This window comes from Bombus huntii, chromosome 3 (genome assembly GCF_024542735.1).
Source record: "Bombus huntii isolate Logan2020A chromosome 3, iyBomHunt1.1, whole genome shotgun sequence".
NCBI classification, from domain to species: Eukaryota; Metazoa; Arthropoda; class Insecta; order Hymenoptera; family Apidae; genus Bombus; species Bombus huntii.
The window spans coordinates 2,868,885-2,887,648 of NC_066240.1; the positions used below are offsets into that span (position 1 = coordinate 2,868,885).

General features: G+C 33.7%; 3 protein-coding genes across 13 annotated transcripts; 1 reads left to right on the forward strand and 2 right to left on the reverse strand.

The window, feature by feature from the left end:
• Window positions 1-2: 2 nt before the first annotated feature.
• LOC126864290 (chitin deacetylase 1) lies at window positions 3-4,029 on the reverse strand. Its single transcript, XM_050615519.1, has 10 exons — window positions 2,742-4,029; window positions 2,104-2,238; window positions 1,916-2,020; window positions 1,652-1,795; window positions 1,394-1,576; window positions 1,171-1,309; window positions 979-1,100; window positions 661-890; window positions 353-523; window positions 3-288 (listed from the first exon to the last, which is right to left on the reverse strand). The coding sequence occupies exons 1-10, from the start codon at window positions 2,788-2,790 to the stop codon at window positions 10-12; spliced, it is 1,557 nt and encodes a 518-aa protein (XP_050471476.1). The 5' UTR covers window positions 2,791-4,029; the 3' UTR covers window positions 3-9.
• A 177-nt stretch (window positions 4,030-4,206) lies between these two features.
• On the forward strand, window positions 4,207-6,916 carry LOC126864324 (sarcoplasmic calcium-binding protein, alpha chain). 6 transcript variants are annotated; one of them, XM_050615599.1, is made up of 6 exons: window positions 4,208-4,497; window positions 4,660-4,874; window positions 5,569-5,735; window positions 5,797-5,926; window positions 6,008-6,111; window positions 6,653-6,916. In XM_050615599.1, exons 3-6 carry the CDS (start codon window positions 5,613-5,615, stop codon window positions 6,779-6,781), a joined length of 486 nt encoding a protein of 161 aa, XP_050471556.1. In that variant the 5' UTR covers window positions 4,208-4,497; window positions 4,660-4,874; window positions 5,569-5,612; the 3' UTR covers window positions 6,782-6,916. The 6 variants fall into 6 exon arrangements, with proteins under 6 accessions (XP_050471555.1, XP_050471556.1, XP_050471558.1 ...); XM_050615601.1 differs by having other exon boundaries at window positions 4,660-4,748; XM_050615600.1 differs by having other exon boundaries at window positions 4,686-4,874.
• An 88-nt stretch (window positions 6,917-7,004) lies between these two features.
• LOC126864261 (NPC intracellular cholesterol transporter 1) lies at window positions 7,005-18,513 on the reverse strand. 6 transcript variants are annotated; one of them, XM_050615419.1, is made up of 20 exons: window positions 18,143-18,513; window positions 16,841-17,192; window positions 16,465-16,757; window positions 16,052-16,244; window positions 15,220-15,351; window positions 14,294-14,416; window positions 13,995-14,212; window positions 13,611-13,915; window positions 13,327-13,524; window positions 13,045-13,246; window positions 12,653-12,950; window positions 12,441-12,568; window positions 12,105-12,362; window positions 11,860-12,023; window positions 11,670-11,782; window positions 11,006-11,595; window positions 10,745-10,933; window positions 10,563-10,650; window positions 10,093-10,184; window positions 9,063-9,211 (listed from the first exon to the last, which is right to left on the reverse strand). In XM_050615419.1, the coding sequence occupies exons 1-20, from the start codon at window positions 18,254-18,256 to the stop codon at window positions 9,206-9,208; spliced, it is 4,056 nt and encodes a 1,351-aa protein (XP_050471376.1). In that variant the 5' UTR covers window positions 18,257-18,513; the 3' UTR covers window positions 9,063-9,205. The 6 variants fall into 6 exon arrangements, with proteins under 6 accessions (XP_050471375.1, XP_050471373.1, XP_050471378.1 ...); XM_050615417.1 differs by having other exon boundaries at window positions 10,018-10,184; XM_050615418.1 differs by lacking the exon at window positions 10,093-10,184 and having other exon boundaries at window positions 7,005-9,211; window positions 14,294-14,401.
• Between the last annotated feature and the right edge of the window lie 251 nt (window positions 18,514-18,764).

An 18,764-nucleotide genomic window follows, 5' to 3' on the forward strand; every position in this document is an offset into this window, starting at 1 on the left:
ACATTGATATTATTCCATTCCAAATTCATTCCTCAACCAAGGATACTCTTTAGGACAATCAAAACATGTATGTAAATAGCGATACGATTTAAGAACTCTACTTGGTAATTTGCAACTATTCGGTAAATTGCAAGCGATTTCGAACGGCTGGAATTTTCGCCAGTTACATTGCCACGGCTTAAACGTTTCAATTGCATTTAAGGATGTTGGTTTACGCATCCATTCGATTACCTGATAAGTCGTTATGAAGTAGACATCGTTCAATCGCAGTACGTCGTCCGTAAATTTCTAAAATTAATCGATATGAATAGTAGCTGCAAAATATATTGTCAGAACTATAGTATTTACTTACACTAAATGCGTAAAAGTACGACGGATTTTGGAACCAAGATGCATGAAAATGTAGACCCAGAGGCGCACGGTTGCTAAGGTAATGTTTTTTAAAATTCAGCATCAATATTTTGTATACATCTTCACCTGACAAGTCCGAAGGACACGAATCCATTCTTGCGCAGGTGTATTGCTATTAAAGGCAATTATTTTCTTTATTTTCCTTACCATTCGTAATATGTTGTACGTTGCAATATACACGCAGTACGACATTATCGAAATAGTATCGTAAATAAAAAGATCGTTTAATATTTGATTATAAAAGCTTACACCTGCCAAAAGTTGATTTATTGGTAGTTCCCAAACACCTGGATACGCACGAGTTGGGCAAAGTTGCTCGAGACCTACGCAATTGTGCGGTGGTCTGTAGTCCAATGTGTAAGGCCATACAGGTACATTAGAAAACGGCGCTATCATGGACGAGTCGTAGACAAATCCAAACTCTGACATCATTAAAAACTGTCGATTCCAACCAACTCGTAAAAATGGCGTTCTCAAACCTATTGCGTCAATTATCGCAGGTCATCTTTAAAACATCTTTAAAAAGACATAATCAAACTTAATCTTCTCGAAGGAATTATTGCTTGCCTTTAATATCTTCTAAACGAACTGCAGCATATTTATTAATAATATTCGCCACACCGACCATTTCGTCGAACCAGTCCTCGATGGTGGCATTTCTCGACCACCAATCTTCCGGTCCTCGATGCCTACATAATTGAAACCATTAATGCGTGTGTTACTTGAGATCATCCGTTCAATTCTAAAAAGAATTTTTACGTGACGGAGTGCGCGGCGATTTCGTGTCCAACGTTCCATAAATATTGTACGTCTCTATAATTAGTATACTGGTGACTGACGTAGAAAGTTCCTCGAATAGGACATCCATTGGGATTTTTTCTATCGTTTGAAAATATTTCTAGAAGCAAAAGCAGAAAGTAGATAAGTGATCAACTTTCTCCGGATGAGAGTACTTATTTGGCAAAAACAGTATTGCGCCTACTAGAGAAAACCTCAAAATTCTCCGCGTTTACGGCATCATCAAATGTAATTGTTATCATTTGCGGTACCATCGATGTCGTCAAATTTCCAGGAATTTGCGTTCCGTCCTTGGAGCACCAACAATTCGGCAACTGACATTGCTCCGGGTTACAAGGTAGCGCGCCATTTGGATCATCTTGAATATCTATGAAAAGTTATACTTTGTGCATCGGTTGCATTGGAAACTATGCCAGATATCGAATTGTTAAACGTTTCTTACCGCACCAGCCTTCGTCGGAACCATCTGGACAATCAACGCTTCCATCGCAGAAGTACGTAGCTGGGAAGCACGTACCATCCCCGCAAGCTAAATGTTTCTCTCCGCAATCACCGTCCTCGAGGAGCGGTCTCGGTGGTTGCGACTCTGTAAAACGCTTAAAGAATTTCCAATCACCATCCGATGTGAATCGATAACGCATCCCTTCTATCGTTCAACTACATCTGCGTTCCTTTCTAATCTTACAAAATTTCAAATCATGTGTACCTGACATTACATCGCAGTTGTCGACGTTCGCCTTGAAATCACATACTTGTCTGGAAACATCGAACAGCAACCCCTGAGAGCATCTGAATTCAAACACTTCGTTATCTGCGAATCAATGAAAAGATCCATTGAAATTGCGTGTCGATCTCGCAAACGGTGAAACGTAATACAGTAGTATACAGAATTACCTAAGCAAAGATAATACTTGGCACATTCGCCAGGCGACCAAACATTATGCGCCGGTGCATTGGGATTTCGATAAAACTTGTTATCGTCGATACACGGTGTGTCTTGTGATTTCTCTTTTCCTAGTGACGTGTTCGCTAAAATATACGGAAATTCAATCGAACTGCGACTTCCTGCCAAAACTATCTTCGTTCTGTCTCTTCGGTGAGCTAAATATGCTGAATGGATATAGAACGCGACGCGCACTGCGTATTGTTCCAAATTTGCAACGAAACAACTGGTCTGACTAGCCAATTCTATGTTATAAAACTTTCACGATTCCCTTCGAACCATCGAAACAATCATTCTGCAAGAGAAATCTTGTTATTTGCCCCGATATATTTTCACCGAGTCGCAAAAACGGAAGTGAAACTTCCGGTGTGCGTCGCGGTTTGACCGCGGAAACTTATCCGTTTCGAAGGTATTCGATACTGCATTTGAGAGATAGGAATCTTACGAACGCTGGTAGCAATCAATGGTTTTCCCAAGTTAAAATTGTCTCGTTGAATGAAGATGGATCAACGTCTCGCGTATAAATCATACAGAAAGCGGGCGATGATCGCGATCGATCTTGAAATAACAAATGAATCGCGAGACTCACCGGAAAAGAAGAGCGCGAGCAGGAACAGAGAACGCAGCTTCGATTTCATGTCGATCGCTCAGACCGAAACGTTCCGTTTCTCGTTCTTCGTACGAGAGCTCGCACTTTCCAACTGACACCTCCTTCCAGAACCGTGCCTTATATGATGAGTATTCGCTTTGCCCGTTCATCTTCCGCCTCGCTTATTTTCACTAAGTGTAGATCGGGAAATGTAGAACAACGGTTGCGTACGGACTGTACAACTCGCAAATACTTTGCGATTCAATTATCAAACAATTTATATGTAACATAGTGTGTCTAGTTCTATTTCCAACATAATGCATGCAACCGTAAAAGCGAGACCATGGACGCAACGGTCGAAAATTAGAGAAAGCACGAGGAACGATTTTCAACATTTCACATCTAAACGCAGAGAGAAACAGATTTTCTTTGGCGAGCCAAACGAACGATGATGCAATGCTACAATAAATTTATTGTTTTACAATAGACATGTACACATTTCTGTTTAGCTGATCTGTTTTGACGAGCATTGGGATTTCAGAAGGTCGGAGCGTAAAAACACACGTGCTAAGCAACTTTGTCGACGTGGTCAATCTGTTCCAGATGACGGTTCTGCTTGCGTACAATTCGGAGATATATTTAAAAGATCTCCCTCTCGCTCCTAATCGCTACTTTGTACTGTAATAGCTGTTCCGTTAGCCTTGAATATCGTAACTCCGCTTAGTTTGTATAAATCAATGTCATGATCAATGTGCATCAACTCGTTAACTTTATCGTTTTAGAAATGGACCATTTGTCTCTGTATTTCGTTTCTCTTCCTAAAAAATAAAAGGCTCCTCACATTACCATCGAACTGTCTGCGTGTAAACTGGAGCATAAATAACACGAATGACGTTTGTCAGATCTGATGTTGACAGGCAGTTCTAATTAACTGTCATCAAAGAACGATATAACTCATGATTTACCAGAGACGGCAACTTTTGTGATATTTGTGTAATTGTTGCATTGTGTAAGGTAATAATCGTTTTCGGTAGAAAAAATCAAATCATTATTATCTTACAAACTTATACGATGCAATCATTTCTTCTAGATAGATTGCATTTTGATCATTTATGTAATATGTACATAGATTTTGAATTAATTACGATATTTTCTTATGCTACATCTTTCATCTGATTAGCTTCAACGATGTAAAAACAGACGAAACCTAAAGAAATATCATATAATATTATCAATCGATGAAATTGTCTCGACTAAACGAAGAAAAAGAAGGGAGATAAGCACGAACAAGAGATGGCGACCGATGAAAGCTGGCGAAAGCGATTTACTTTCAGGCAAGTTCGGTGACTGTGTCATGGTGACACCGGCACCGGCACCACCTGAGCCCCTTCCCTGTGTCGTCCTTCTCTAAGGAGGGGTACTCTAAACTTAGCTACAACTCGAGGAAACTCGACTCGAATTCAGTGCAAAACCACCATCCTTTCGAATCAGTTTCTTCATAGCCATCTCGCGGTTACCCCTTGTGTCTTCCCTCGCATTCGGACGACAGCAAGATAACCTTGCGTTCTAATTGCCTTTATACATCCGATCGATTCGTTACCGATAAAAATATTGGGAGAAAGAAAGTAACGCGCGATCAAAAAGGGAAAAAGGTGGCGAAAAAAGAGAAATAAGATCGCTACTGACAGAAAGACTCATCGGATAATGGCCTACAGCTGGAACAATCGAGTAGATTTCATTGTAAGATTTCTTTACGGTTAGTACGTGGTTATTTTCGATAGAGTGTGCGTGATCGTACCTTGGCTATTGCACAAATAATGTTATTATTGTCTTTAAGTTGAGAGCATGTTTATCAGAGTGCTGTTATTGTCCAATTATCAATAAAAATATTAATGTGTGATTTCTGTGAAACTGATAGATCCTTGTGGGACTTCCTCCTTTCAGCATCATCACAGGAAAAGTACATAAAATATGTATCGACCATTGATCCCTGTTCGAAGTGAACTTGTACGTACTAACAGGTTTCTATGTACGGAATATAAAACAAGGAGTTTTGTACTTGAGTTCTAAAAAAACGAAACGGAACGAACAAATAATTCTGTTGGCTTCGAGACTGTCATGCATGTTTAGGATGTAGGTTGACTTTAAAGTATACCATGCCGCCTTCGTAACGCCTGCAATTGGTTGATGCCAAATTTAAGCTTAGCTCTAATTTGTTTTATGGAACAATCTGCCTGATCTGTTTTTCAACATTTTGCTTAATAAGTGACCTGATTGTATGCAAACATTGTATCATTAACACCCTATGACGTTGTAACAATCACAAACTTAATATCGTATTACATGATAATGAACCAACCTATTTACAAAAAATGATGCGTTCTTCATTGATCTTGATCGATCCGAATCATAATTCGGAGTTTAACAGACATGGATATTTGATAATTTGACTCGTAAGAAGTCGTAATAATCGATGTATAAGAAAAGTCGATAACACAAAGTCGTAATATCGATACGCGAATAAAATCGATAATTGATTCGATCGAGCGATCGATGAAATTTCATAACGATTATCTTTTGAATGTAAAATACGAATTAGATCCAACGATGCATCTGGGGGTCGTGCACTTGGTGATGAATGTCGACCTCTGCCAAAAAGTGAAATATTTGGAGCGCATCCAGCTATACAATAACAAGATTTCCTTAAAAATAAATTGGCACCATCCAATTGATTAATTGGCTGCTATACACGCATTGACTTTTAAATTTTGCGCGAATATAAACTCGACTAACAATCGGTAATTTTCACAATGTTTACCATATTCAGACACAGATAACAATGGCATATTGGAGAAACACGATTTCGAATGCATGGCTCTTAAGATGACTTTGATCGAGGGAAAAGGAGAATTCAGTTACGGCCGTTATCAGGAAAATCTGCACATTATGCTTTCTCTATGGGAAGAAATTGCAGAACTCGCCGACTTCAATAAAGTAAGATCAACAAAATGCCAGATTGCTTCTACCAATATTTCATTTGCATTTTTTTATTCAGGATGGTATTGTAACTATCGAGGAGTTCAAAGAAGCAGTACAAAGAAGTTGCGTCGGACGAAAGTATCAAGATTTCCCACAAGCGATGAAAATGTTTATCGACAGTCATTTTAAAATAGTAGATTTAAATGGTGTGTACATACATAAATCGATTCGTCGTTCATCCAGTTTGTTTGCCGTGTATCATTAATACATTATTTTTTCGTTTTTAGACGACGGTGTAATCGCTGCCGATGAATTTCGCTATAATTGCGTAACAAGGATTCCTGTAGACAACGTAAATATTTTGGACGAAGCGTACCAAAATCTTCTTAATGTAAGATCATGTTACAAATCACTTTGAGGGGTAACGATTTAAAGATCACCTAATCTTATCTGCTATGTAACCTTTCTGTTGTAATGCATCTATACATAGAACTGCTTTTGATACATTCAATCTGATAAATCTGATCTGAAATTTATTAGTTTGGGGAACATAAGATTATCTTTTAGGAATAGTTTTAGAAAATCTGTAAGTAAAATGTATTTTGGTAGTATCGTAGATGAGAAAAGAATTAATAAAGTCACGGATACAATTGAATTAATTTTAAATTTAACATAAAGAACAATAGCTTGACAATTTGCCAAGTTTGATGGTTGTAATTTATTTCCGGTAGTCAACGGAAGTATGTACCAATCATTAAAGGTCTTTGTAGAACAAACTATTATACAATTTCGATTTGATTATACTCTTAACATAAATTAACATTCGTGTAATCTTACAATATTTTATGCTTCCATAAACATAGGAATATAAATGCTACATATCGAAGAACTTCTTCGTTTCTTATCTTGTTCAATAGTTTATTCATTCACAGGATGATGACCGAAGGCGCGGAGGACTAACTTTATCGCGTTATCAAGAATTGTACGCGCAATTCCTTGGCAACCCGGACGAAAATTGTCCAGCAGTTCATCTGTTTGGTCCTCTGCATGCGATGGATTAACTAAATACATATATTTCGGAATGAATGACGATTCTCACGTTGCACGTACAAAAGACAATCCTGTTGTATTTAATTATTATTATTAATTTATGTAAGATGTATGATACACAATAAATCCACTATTTTATTGTAAAATCTTTCTGGTCTATAAGAAATACTTGCCAACACTGTTCTTCCACGATTGTTAAATCTGTTCTATATAAAGAATACACAAGACACTTGCATTGTACAAACAGAAAAATTTTTATTCATATTACGTGTTAACACAGTATCGTCGTGTTGATCGGACATCTCTTTGGTAGTATCGCCATGCTTTGCTCGTCACAAAAATTTAATACTGAACATTTTGCAATGATATGTTTATGACATTTTGACATATGAATGAACCCAAGTATAATTTTACGTACTTGTTGCCAAATTATGGCACCTTTTATTTAACAGTCATAGTACTTCTTTTTTGTTAACCATGTATATATGTAGGACATGCCTTTAACCGCTTGAATACTAATTTGATGTGTAAGGAATACTCAACCGGATTTACAAACATAGATTTATATGAAAGAATATCATTTTACCTGTGTATATACATAGCATAATATCGTAACAATCGCCAACGAATCATCTATTATTTAACTAACGAGATTTTTTGCAACATTGCATTACGTATTCTTTTGTTGTCAGTATAAAAATTGTTATTCGTATACAAATAATTTAGAAAACATGTTCGAGTTCAACTCGCAACAGGAAATATCCACATTTACAAAGGACATTGATATCGTTTCGATGCAATCAAGCTATCCGAACATTTTTCTATGTTCAACTTCTCATATGAAAAAACAATACTGCTTAAATTTGTTACAGATATTGAGCAGAAACATACAACTCTTAGGAGACACTTTACACCGATGAAGCACGCAAAAGAAATTAAGCACTAATACGACTATATCATTTAACTTCTAGTAATAAGGCTAACTACCTGTTTTTTCATTTATCGAATGTCTTAATTACCTAGAATTAATTAGGCAAATTGTAAGAACGAAACCTACTAAAACCAAGTGACTACTGCATAGTAAAAAATAATAATTTGTCATTGCCTTTTCCTTTTAGTACTTAGATATTTGCTGTGACTTGTTTAATATTACCCATATTCAATAAGATTGCAGACAAAACAAAATCAAATAAAAAACTTTGCCTAAAATATCTATCGGTTATAAAAAAAAAAAAATAAAGGGAATACGAAATAGTTTCCGGATGCTTGGTTTGAACTAAAAACATATTTCTGGAAACTGTTACTAATATCAACCATATATAAGAAACAACGAGTACTATCGCTTATACATATATCATGGAAAGAAAATCAGGGTAAAATGTACTCCGATATGGATGCCGCACAAATTTTAAGCTGTTAACCTAAATTCTACTTACGTTGAGAATTACGGCTTACATATATGTATATATAATTCTCTAAAGATTTATACAATACGAAATTCAAATTTGTACATATTCGATATTTCATCTCAATTATGGACGGTTAATATTTTTAGATGAAATTTCGAGTCATATTATGCAAAGTATTCGAAAAGACATTAAAAGGAATACGCTGTTTTCTTAAACCTTTTGATATGATATACAAATCTTACCGTCGAATTGGTTTATTCGAAACCTGCATTATACGACACCTATATCGGAAACCAATATTACCTCGCAATGACAAAATGCACAAATAGAGATAAAGCATGATAAAAATGCAGGTACATTTACCATTTGCCAAGCAACACAGATTTACGCATTTCCACTGAAAAAATACCGGAAAACATAAAATTAATATTAATTAAAATCATATTACATTATTTCTTGACACTTCCAATTGATTTGATCAATTGCACCATTTCAGATATTATACCCATAAATCTTAAAGCTTTAGAAATAGAATGATGTAAAATTATGAGACGTTCTTTTATAATTAAATATCTTAAATATAACGCAATCTTATTATGTTAATAGTAACAACAAGATACGAAATTTTTCTTCCTAGTTACGAAATATACCAGACATGAACTTCATAGTTCGTATCGATTACATGATTCTCGATCACCATTCAGACGCAAATCTACTGAACTTTAAAAAAGGAAAAAATTGTTGATGTTACATATATAGTAAAAATAATTTTGTATTATACAAACAGATTATGTTCAGTCTCTCTAAGTATAAAAGTCGTTTTATGAGTTAATTCGGATAACGATTAATGCTAAAAAGTCACTTGATGTAACTGCTCTATGGAGTTCACACTGGCGTAGGAAGTGGTTGGGTACTGATTGTTGTCATTTTGGAGTAAAGGAGAGTCAGGCCCACACACTTGACTCCTAGATTCGTTTCTAGCCCTGCTGGCACATTCATGGGCTTTTCTACGCCCTCGGCGTGACATCACGCCTGCAAATAATAATAAAAAATAGACATAACTTGAGTCTTTACTTCGATATCCATTATATATCGTAGCTGACTAAAAGCATGTTAAACAAATAAATTATAATACAAATAATATTTAACAGAAAAAGAGAACAAAAATAATGATATGTTTAAAAAGAAGGAAGAAATGAGATCTATTCACCAGTGGCAATACATCTTTCCATCTTTCCATATCCCTCTTTTAACTCAACGTTGCAAAATAACTTAACACGATCAAAAAGCTAACAACTACTTCCATCGCCAATTATATTTATGTAATTAAATCAGATTACCAATAGCATTTGTGATATGTACTTGATTTTATAATACACGCAATGGCAATTATACCACAAGAGCATTCATGAAACGCATGAAATAGAAAAGAGGAGTTTTGCAACTAATTTATAGTTATTGAAACAATGAAAGGAAAATTACGTTAACAAAGCAGTATACTTTCGTAGAAATCGATAGGTATATATATCCCATCCCACACTCATCGACATACACAGATTGCGTCGTAATAAAGAAATCTCAGAAAGAAGTTTATAGTATTTGCACTTTCGAGTATCTGTTAAGTAAGTGCACCAAATACCATTCGATATGTCAGAAATATTTACAATACTAGTTTGACGTAACCATAACTAAATACTGTTTTTATAAAAACAGATGTAGACTAATTTTGAAATAAAGCCGGGTGTTGCATAAAGCTGTGTTGAATATCAAGTCGAACAAAGATAGAAATATTGTAATGATACAGAAAGGAAGTGTAAATATATGTGTATCCTGCGTACCTATCTTTCATATTCAAGCACTCTGAACGTAGGTGTGCTTGTGGTGGGTGTGGGAGGAGAATTGAGTTTGCTTACGCGATGATTCAAGGAAGTCTCCTGTACGTTGTCCAGATTTCCTTGCATTGCTCTCTTGTGATTTGCTAACTTTTCTCTGTTCATTGGTGTGCCTAGAACCACCAGAAGCCATGACCAAAGCTCTCTTAAGTTCTTACTGTACTTTTTTTTTAGTTCTTTCGAATAGAAATTACTAGAAGGTCGCCAATACTTAAAGACAAATGTCTAAGTTGGCATGCGAACAAAAACAAGTATGTACAAATGTTAATAGTGAAGCAAAAAGATGTAAGGGACCATATACTTTGTCTGCAGAGCACAACCTTCTTGTATGTCGATTGTACTTCCTAATGTCTAGGGATATGAAAATTAAACTTATTTTTTACTATGTTAAGTGGCACTGGTGTTTTAAGGAATTTCATTTGATTTATATGGAAATTTGATTTTAATGCGAGAATATGGTAATAAAACCATAACTAATAAATGAATCTTACCAATGTAACTTAATAATACTGGCAGGAATATTAGACCATGTGCAGCCCCAAACAACACAATACCCAGGTACATTCTGAAGTAGAATACCTGAAGATTTTTTCAACAATAACTTTGGTTTTATTATAAAACAGGAATAATATATATAAGGACAACGGATATAAACGTAATTATCAAGACCTACCTTAAAGATTTGACTTCTAGCAAAACCGAGTACTATAATTCCACCAAACTTTGTAAGAGTGATACCGCTAAAAATTGAACTTCCCATATTCGTCAATGCATCAGCAACCCTTTCAACACGTGTTGTTTTTACTGATACTGAGAAGGAGTGTACCAAATGACTGCAAAATTCAACGGCAATTCCAACAGCCTGCAGAAGAAGTACATTGTTTACTTTCCTAATGACATTCTATGTTTAAAATCTGAAACTCGATATGCTTACCATAACAAGATTAACGAGGGATACTGCATTTAATGTTATGTGCCACCAATACATTAAACCACCAATATTAACGACAATCATCATAATGGTAATTACAACAATAACAGAGGAAAATATGTCCAAACCCATCAAAAGGAAAGTTACCACGAAGATAGCAATCAAGGATATCCCTATACTATATAACGTGTCCGGCCACATTGTTAAGTACTGCTCGTAAAAAACATAAAATATGCTGTATGGAAACACCTCAACGGTTGAACTGTCACCGATACTTTTTAAATAGTTATTAATCGTCTCTGTTATATTTGCTGATATAGCTCTTGCAGCTCTCATCGATTCGTAATAATCGGCGGATGTTTTTAATATAGTATGGTAAGCCATAAAATAGGACGCCCCGACTTTCGACAGGCCTGTTTCAAGGTCAGTAACATAGTTAACACCGTGACCATAAGCAGCATGACCTGCTTTAGCGCACATTTCATCAGGATTATCTTGCAAGAAAAATGATACATATCGTTCAAAGTCTGTTGGTATAGGTCTTCCAATATTATTTGTGGTGATATTACACGAAGAGCAATATTTACTAGATCCTAAAAATATAAAATATATATTTTCGTTTTCTTTCCAATATTGTGATATATTACAAGAAAATTTAATTGTATACCTGTATGCGGACAGAAAGAATCATTTGAAACAAAATATTTGCAACACATCGACAATTGAGACCAGTCGATATAATCATCTAGCCATGATGATGCAGGTTTTGCTATGTATGTCCTAAATAAGCAGTTATTTTAATAAGTCTGTTTTATGATTCGATACAATATAATTTGTATAATAAATGTAACAATTACCTATTTGATTGTTTTGATGCTATAAATATTTGAGTCGATACCGAATCGTTATTACAATATTGACCGCCACATACAAGATTCTGTATATCTTTGTTAGAATAATTTAATCCTTCTTTTACAACAAAGTACATTGGTGGTCCAATAGATAAGTAACTATTTAAAAACTTGAAAAGGAAAGAAAAAAATGTTATAACCATTTCTTAAGTATCTGTGTTTTTCATTGGTATAAATATTATATTACTTACTTTGAAATATTTCAAGACAAAACTATCTTCAGGCATAGAAAGTTCCTGATCTAGACCAATTTCAATGTGCGGAACAACCGCAATGCTTGAACAAATCCATCCAAAAAATACTATCATAACAAATGCACGCACCCATTTTTTCAACAATAGTGGAACATACACAACTTTGAAAAGTTTATACAAAATTCCGTTTACTACTTCCTCCCCGTCGTCTTTCTTCGATCCACGAATAAAACAACATACATCAAGTTTATTGTTCTAAAAAATATATAAAAATATCAATTATATTAAACTTTTGTTATAGGATATGTACTGTTCAATTTTATTAATACATACTGCTTGACGAACAGTATCTAGTGCTAATAAGCTAACAAAACAGGTTACTTGTAGCACAAAATCTACCAATAATGCCATACCGGCATATAGAGCAAAAGCTTTAACGGCAGGCATATCAGATAATCCACCTAAAGAAACATAATATTCTCAGCATATTATACTCGACGTTCCTTAGTTCATACTTAATACATGTGAATCTTTTCAATATTTACCAAGGAAGAAACAACAACTTTCTGACACACTGGTAAGTAACATGCTTGGTCCCACTTGACCGAGAATACGACCGATATGTTCAGGTATTGATTCATTAGGACGACGGCTTTCCCTTTGATGTGTTTGGACAAGTATGAAAATATTGTCTACTCCAACAGCCAGGACAAGGAATGGTATGACTTCAATAATAATGAGCGTAGCCGGAATGCCAACAAAACCAAATAAACCAACAGAACAAACAACAGAGGCCAATACCAAAAGTACACCACCAAGGCCAAGAGTAATTTTAGAATCGATCTAAAAATAAAGAAGTAAATGTTAGATATATGTCGATAAAATAAATATGCGATACCATATCTGATTTTGAACTATTTTCTTTTGTTATTTTTACCAAAAGTCGACTGCAATTTTTTATCTGCCCAAGAGAAATCGCAATATATGCAAACATAATAATATATGAGACAAGAATAGTTAAAACATCTGATTGAGATTCACGATTCAATTCATCCTCTATTGAACGCTCTGAGGTAAAAGCAATATCCATAAATGCTGGTTTCTTTGTCGCTATCCAATTTTTCATAAATTTGACGTAACTAAAATTACAATATCACTTACTTAAATAATGAAGAACAAATACTTAAATACTCTTTTTCACTCTGTGTGATTTAGTCACCTCATTTCCCATTCCATTGCTGGATGTAACTTGGATTTATTATGATAATTATTTACTAGTATAGATAAAATTACTGCTGTGGCTTTCTCATATGAAGGATTCTGGAGATCTTGACCTGGTGATAAAAATCCCCCAACTGCAATTGCTGGTTCCACAGGACCACCATAAGGTGCCAGACATTCAGGATTATATGCATTTCTGAATATAAAATATAATAAAAAATTGTTAACAAAGAGATATATATCTTAATACTAGTATGATGCTCTATAATCAAATTAGCTTACTGCGAACAAACTCTGAAGTGATCTAAATAATTTACTGTAAAATTATCATCATCTACAGTAGTGTAATCGAAAGCTTCTACACTGTCTTGCCAATATCCCCAAATACTTTGAATGACACATTGTGATACTGTTGGCGGTCCCGTAAACGGACTGGTTAATGGAGCAAAACATATGTTTGCTAAAGTAAAATTATTTGGAGTTGTTATCTTCTTTATTTCTTCTTGTAATTTGTAGACAGTTTTGAGGAAGGTATCATTAAATACAGGACCAAAGATAACTGGACCATTGGATGTATTATGTACAATCTAAAAATAATTGATATAGCTGTACGTCTTCTATATATTGCTAAAAAATAATTTTATTCTACCAGTGATCAAAACTTACGTTCGGCAAACCAATTGATGTTATAATTATTTGTTCAGTTCTATAGAATGGTTCAAAATGTTGATCAAAATATTCTTTTTCAATTCGTGATCGAGATTGTGGAGCAGCCCATAATTCAACTGGATCAGTGGTAACATGTATATATTTTATTCCATGTCCCAAACTAATGATAAATAAGAAACCAACGAAAAGGACAAACCACGGTCGTGACGCGCATGCTAAAGAAAGAAATTGAATACTTTTGACCGTTATTGAAATATAATACTTTTGTAACATTATGTAATGAAATGATCACATACCTGTACCCCACCAACAAAAGAATTCTGCTAACAGTTTGTCGGTGCCTGCACCTAATTTTTCGATGAATGTTGATTGTTCTTCATCGTCGAATCCGCTCGGCAAATCATCTGCAGATATCACACCTATAAAAGTTTTTGCGTTACGGAAAAGAGCATATTGTAATGTATATGTCCAGAAAGTGCTGCAGTAAGTGAAATAAATTGTAAATAGTGTGCTGTAAACAGATACATTAAGCAAACTATTCATTCAGTTGTACAGAATAAAAATGTTGTAACGAAAATGTTGAAATAACATATAAATTTTGTACCAAAACAATATAAAGTAGAAATAATTAATATAAAAATAGAAAAGAGCAAACAAACAATAATTGGTTCAATTCAGCAACTTAAAATTTTAGATATCAAATATATTGCAGGCAACCATAATATTTTGAATATTTCTATTAAAGAATGTAGAACATTAAATAAATGCAAAAATATAAAAACATTTTAAATTTAACTTATTCCGTATGTTAATAAAATGAATATTAATTATGGAAGTATAAAAGTTCCTAGTAAATACCATATATGCTTTGAATCGAAATGTTATGCAATGTTTACAACAGTGATATAATAAATATTTAATAAACTGATTTACTTATTCTGTTCACTAATTTTAGAATATGTTCCCACAACATACTGCATACATTTTGAGAAACATTAATATGGAGAAATTTGGAAATACTTTAATGATGACAATACACAGTAACAATACATAAGTAAGAAATAAAGGGAAAGTTCTTTACTCAGGAAAATGACGAAGCACAAATTATGAGGATGATAACCAAGCATAATACCATAACAACAGAACGATATACAGTAATGAAAAAGAAATTAAGAATCAAGCACAAGTCCACATATTGAAGATACACTTGATAGGAACGTACTGGAACGTTTAGATTGAAGTGGGCTGTCTTCTTGGTCTGCGGCGAGAGCAATACGAGCACCATCTCCTGGGTGGTGTAACCCTGCGGCTAGGCGTCTACCCACCTGCCTTCCTACTTCCTCACCTCGTGCAACTATACATATACGCACACCATACATACAACTGATGATTCTAAATCAAATCTTTTCAATTTCATACAATTATCTTATTTATTCATGATACCATATTTGTCATGAGAAATTAATAATAAAAATAGTTGATATTTTTATATCTACTGTTCATTGTAATATAAGCATCTGTTAATGAAATAATGACTGTCAAAATGTTTTGATGTTATTTTTAATATTGTTTCAATTGTCATATATATATGCTCCTCCACAATTATAAATTATTAATCAAGGGAAAAAATAAAAAACAAATGTTCATGAAACCAAGCATAGTGCAAAATTTATAAAATAAATTCTTAAACCACAACCAAAGAATAAGATAATACAGAAGAAACACAGCAATAAAAATAATCCTGTATTAAGGAAGAAAGGTCAATGATATGGATTAAATATTAAGATAATTTGAACTGAAGTGTACTTGTTCTCTTTAAAACAATGTAAGTGACAATTACATACAAAATTAGTCACTAATGCAAGGTAAAAACAGTACTGTGTAAACTATTATTGAATAAAATATAGTACAGAGTTTGAGGGATAAAAGATGCATTTCACACTGCAATTTCCATAATACAATAAATTTACCAATTTCCTTCACAAATATGAAAAGAATGAGGTGTTTTTTTTTTTCTGAATAAATATCTTTAAACAATAAATGAAGTTCCTTACCAATTTGTTTTCTATTATTGAAGCATACAATGGATAAGATGAAAAGAGCTGAACCACACACAAAAGTAATGATCATCATTACAGCATAGCCATCATAGCCAAAAATGGTGAAAGGTGTTGGTAAGGGAGGTGGTGATGGTGGTACTGGGCAACTAGCTTCGCAGTCTACACAACTGCATGCTGGAGTATTTTTCTACACATATAGGACATATTCAATAAATTTCATTAATTCAGAGAAAAAGTCAAATTAGAAATTCTTTAAAAAATGTTCATGTTTGTAGCTTGATTTATACTAACTCCATAATTTAATTAATATGTATATGTATAGTATACATCATATATCATATAGATATAATATGAAAACCAATTAAGCTCAATTTATTTATAGCTAATTAACTCTTACAAATACTTACATTTAATGCTTTATTACAAGGAGTAATTTTAGGGTCTACAGGAATAAATGAACCTACAGGTTCATCAGTATTTTTATATGTAATTTGAAATGGTACATATTGATTGTTTGCTGCATCACCCATATAATGGAACCATTTTAATGTGGTACATCTACTAGCTCCCCATATGCCACACATTAAATCCATTGCTAATTGTCCAGTGCTAGGTACTGATACTTTGTTACAAGAATTAAATGTACCTTCCAAATACTTATTTGTTATATATATATCTATGCCATTGACATATTTTACATCTAAAAAAAAATTATATATTATTATTTAATGCATGTTACAGTGACTTTATATTTACGGAAACATTGCTAAATAATCAAATTACTTTTCTCTGTTTGTATTTCTGTAACGTTGATAAACTTGCTTTGTACTGGGCTACAAGTAAATTCACAGAAATGCTTTACTAAATTATCCAAACAGCTAGGACATCTGTTTAAAAAATTGGATGCTAGCTTAATATTTTGATCCATTGTTTTTAACTGATTTGTATCGCAGCAGGTATTAATCCCATTTCCAGAATCAATCATTAAATGAGGACAGTTTTTAGCCAATAGTTTTTGACCTTCATTATCCAATAACTTAGGTGGTCCTGTATAAGGGCAATTCTTTTTGTGCATATATATGTCTGCGTAACATTCTCCATACCAAATACACTGACCATCTTGTGTTGCAGATACCTATTGACAAATATTAAACAACTTTCCTTTTAACAAAATACATTTTAAAATACATTTTAAATATTGCTTCAAAATGTATTTCTAATTTCTTGATGGTTAAAACAAAAATATTAATCAAAAACATATCAATTTAAATTACTTAAATTTTTCAATTCAATTTAATTTTTATTGAATTTAAATTATTCTGTTAACTATACAATATTAACAAGTAATGAATCACTGCCATGAAAGCAATATGAGATCATGCATAAAGACATTGAAATTCTTTCATAGTGCAATCATTTGATAAGAGATAGGACTAACATTAAGTATAAAGTTATTATATGTTATAAATTAATCGTCCTAATTACATTACATTGTTAAAGAAATAAAGTATCTGTTTATCTACTCTCCTGCATTTACAAATTATTATTTCTTATTTACTTATCATATCTTTTATTGTAACAAATGATAACAAAAATAAACTATTACCTCGTTTCAACTCATGATTCATTTTTCGAGAAATTATTTTTTATCAGAAAATATATTTATACAATTTGAGGTCTTAAATAACTTTTTTCGAAGCATACAAATATTTTGTAAAAAATTTATGTAAACAAAAAGTATGACGTTAATCTCGAAAGAAAATTTTGTGAATTCTTTTAAACAGTAACATTGATTTTAATAAGAGCAGTTAAAAAGATCTGCATTGATCTCATCACGGCAAATAAAGATCAAGTGACATCAGTTAATGTCCCCTTAATGGATAAGGCAAAGGTATAATTAAATTTAATGGACTTCTTTGGACAAATGCAACAGCCGCGGCGACGATATCAACGGTAAATTTTCACGAGGATAGGCCGAGATGACGTCACGAATGCGAGTTGTTTTACGACACCAGGGTGTGGTATAGACGATGAATTATTTGTACGATGCTCGTAACGTCGTAATTTTGTGATTAATTAACTTACTGCGTTAATAAGATTCCAAGCACCTAGCACAAAGATTATCACGTTTAGACGTGACATGCTAGCGTCTGTCAAAGTTCGACGGTGGCCTCGGTAAAACACGTAAAACCAATACATAACTCGCTTACGAACACAGTCGATATCGAACGATTACTTTAAACTGTATTTTAACGTCAACACGTAGTTTTGTTACGATTGCTTATTGCCTGTATTATTCATATTGGTACATTTTATGTTGCTGTCGGAAACAGTCTACAAAGATACATAGGCGGCGAACGATCACGTTTCGCTGAACGAACGACGCGACTAGAACTGCGCTCTATCAGTGGCACGCAGCACGCAAAGACGCAGCATGATGGCGACATTGGTAATCACAATCCTAAACGCATCGAATGATCCAGGGCCGTTCGGCTATTCTCGGTGTTGTTCGGCTCCCGCTTCAATTTCTCAGGAATGTTTACTCGAAATACGATACATATTCTTAAACTGCAAAATCATACGAAATATAGAAAACTAAGCGATTTATTTTTTGATCCCTGAACTTATTGATAGAGAAAGGTCATAACTATAGTCACGAATAAAGATCATAATTAAGTGACCTTTGATTAATAACTACATATAATCG

Coding starts and splice junctions, on each gene's coding strand:
- LOC126864290 (XM_050615519.1), bottom strand. CDS start 2,790: ATGAAATCGAAGCTGCGTTCTCTGTTCCTGCTCGCGCTCTTCTTTTCC. Junction 1,310..1,393: donor GAATTTTGAGGTTTTCTCTA/GTAGGCGCAATA, acceptor TTTTGCTTCTAG/AAATATTTTCAAACGATAGA. Junction 891..978: donor TCGTTTAGAAGATATTAAAG/GCAAGCAATAAT, acceptor TTGACGCAATAG/GTTTGAGAACGCCATTTTTA.
- LOC126864261 (XM_050615416.1), bottom strand. CDS start 18,256: ATGTATTGGTTTTACGTGTTTTACCGAGGCCACCGTCGAACTTTGACA. Junction 17,193..18,142: donor CTTGGAATCTTATTAACGCA/GTAAGTTAATTA, acceptor ATTTGTCAATAG/GTATCTGCAACACAAGATGG. Junction 11,783..11,859: donor GCATCAAAACAATCAAATAG/GTAATTGTTACA, acceptor CTGCTTATTTAG/GACATACATAGCAAAACCTG.
- LOC126864324 (XM_050615598.1), top strand. CDS start 4,446: ATGGCCTACAGCTGGAACAATCGAGTAGATTTCATTGTAAGATTTCTT. Junction 5,927..6,007: donor TAAAATAGTAGATTTAAATG/GTGTGTACATAC, acceptor TTTCGTTTTTAG/ACGACGGTGTAATCGCTGCC. Junction 6,112..6,652: donor CGTACCAAAATCTTCTTAAT/GTAAGATCATGT, acceptor ATTCATTCACAG/GATGATGACCGAAGGCGCGG.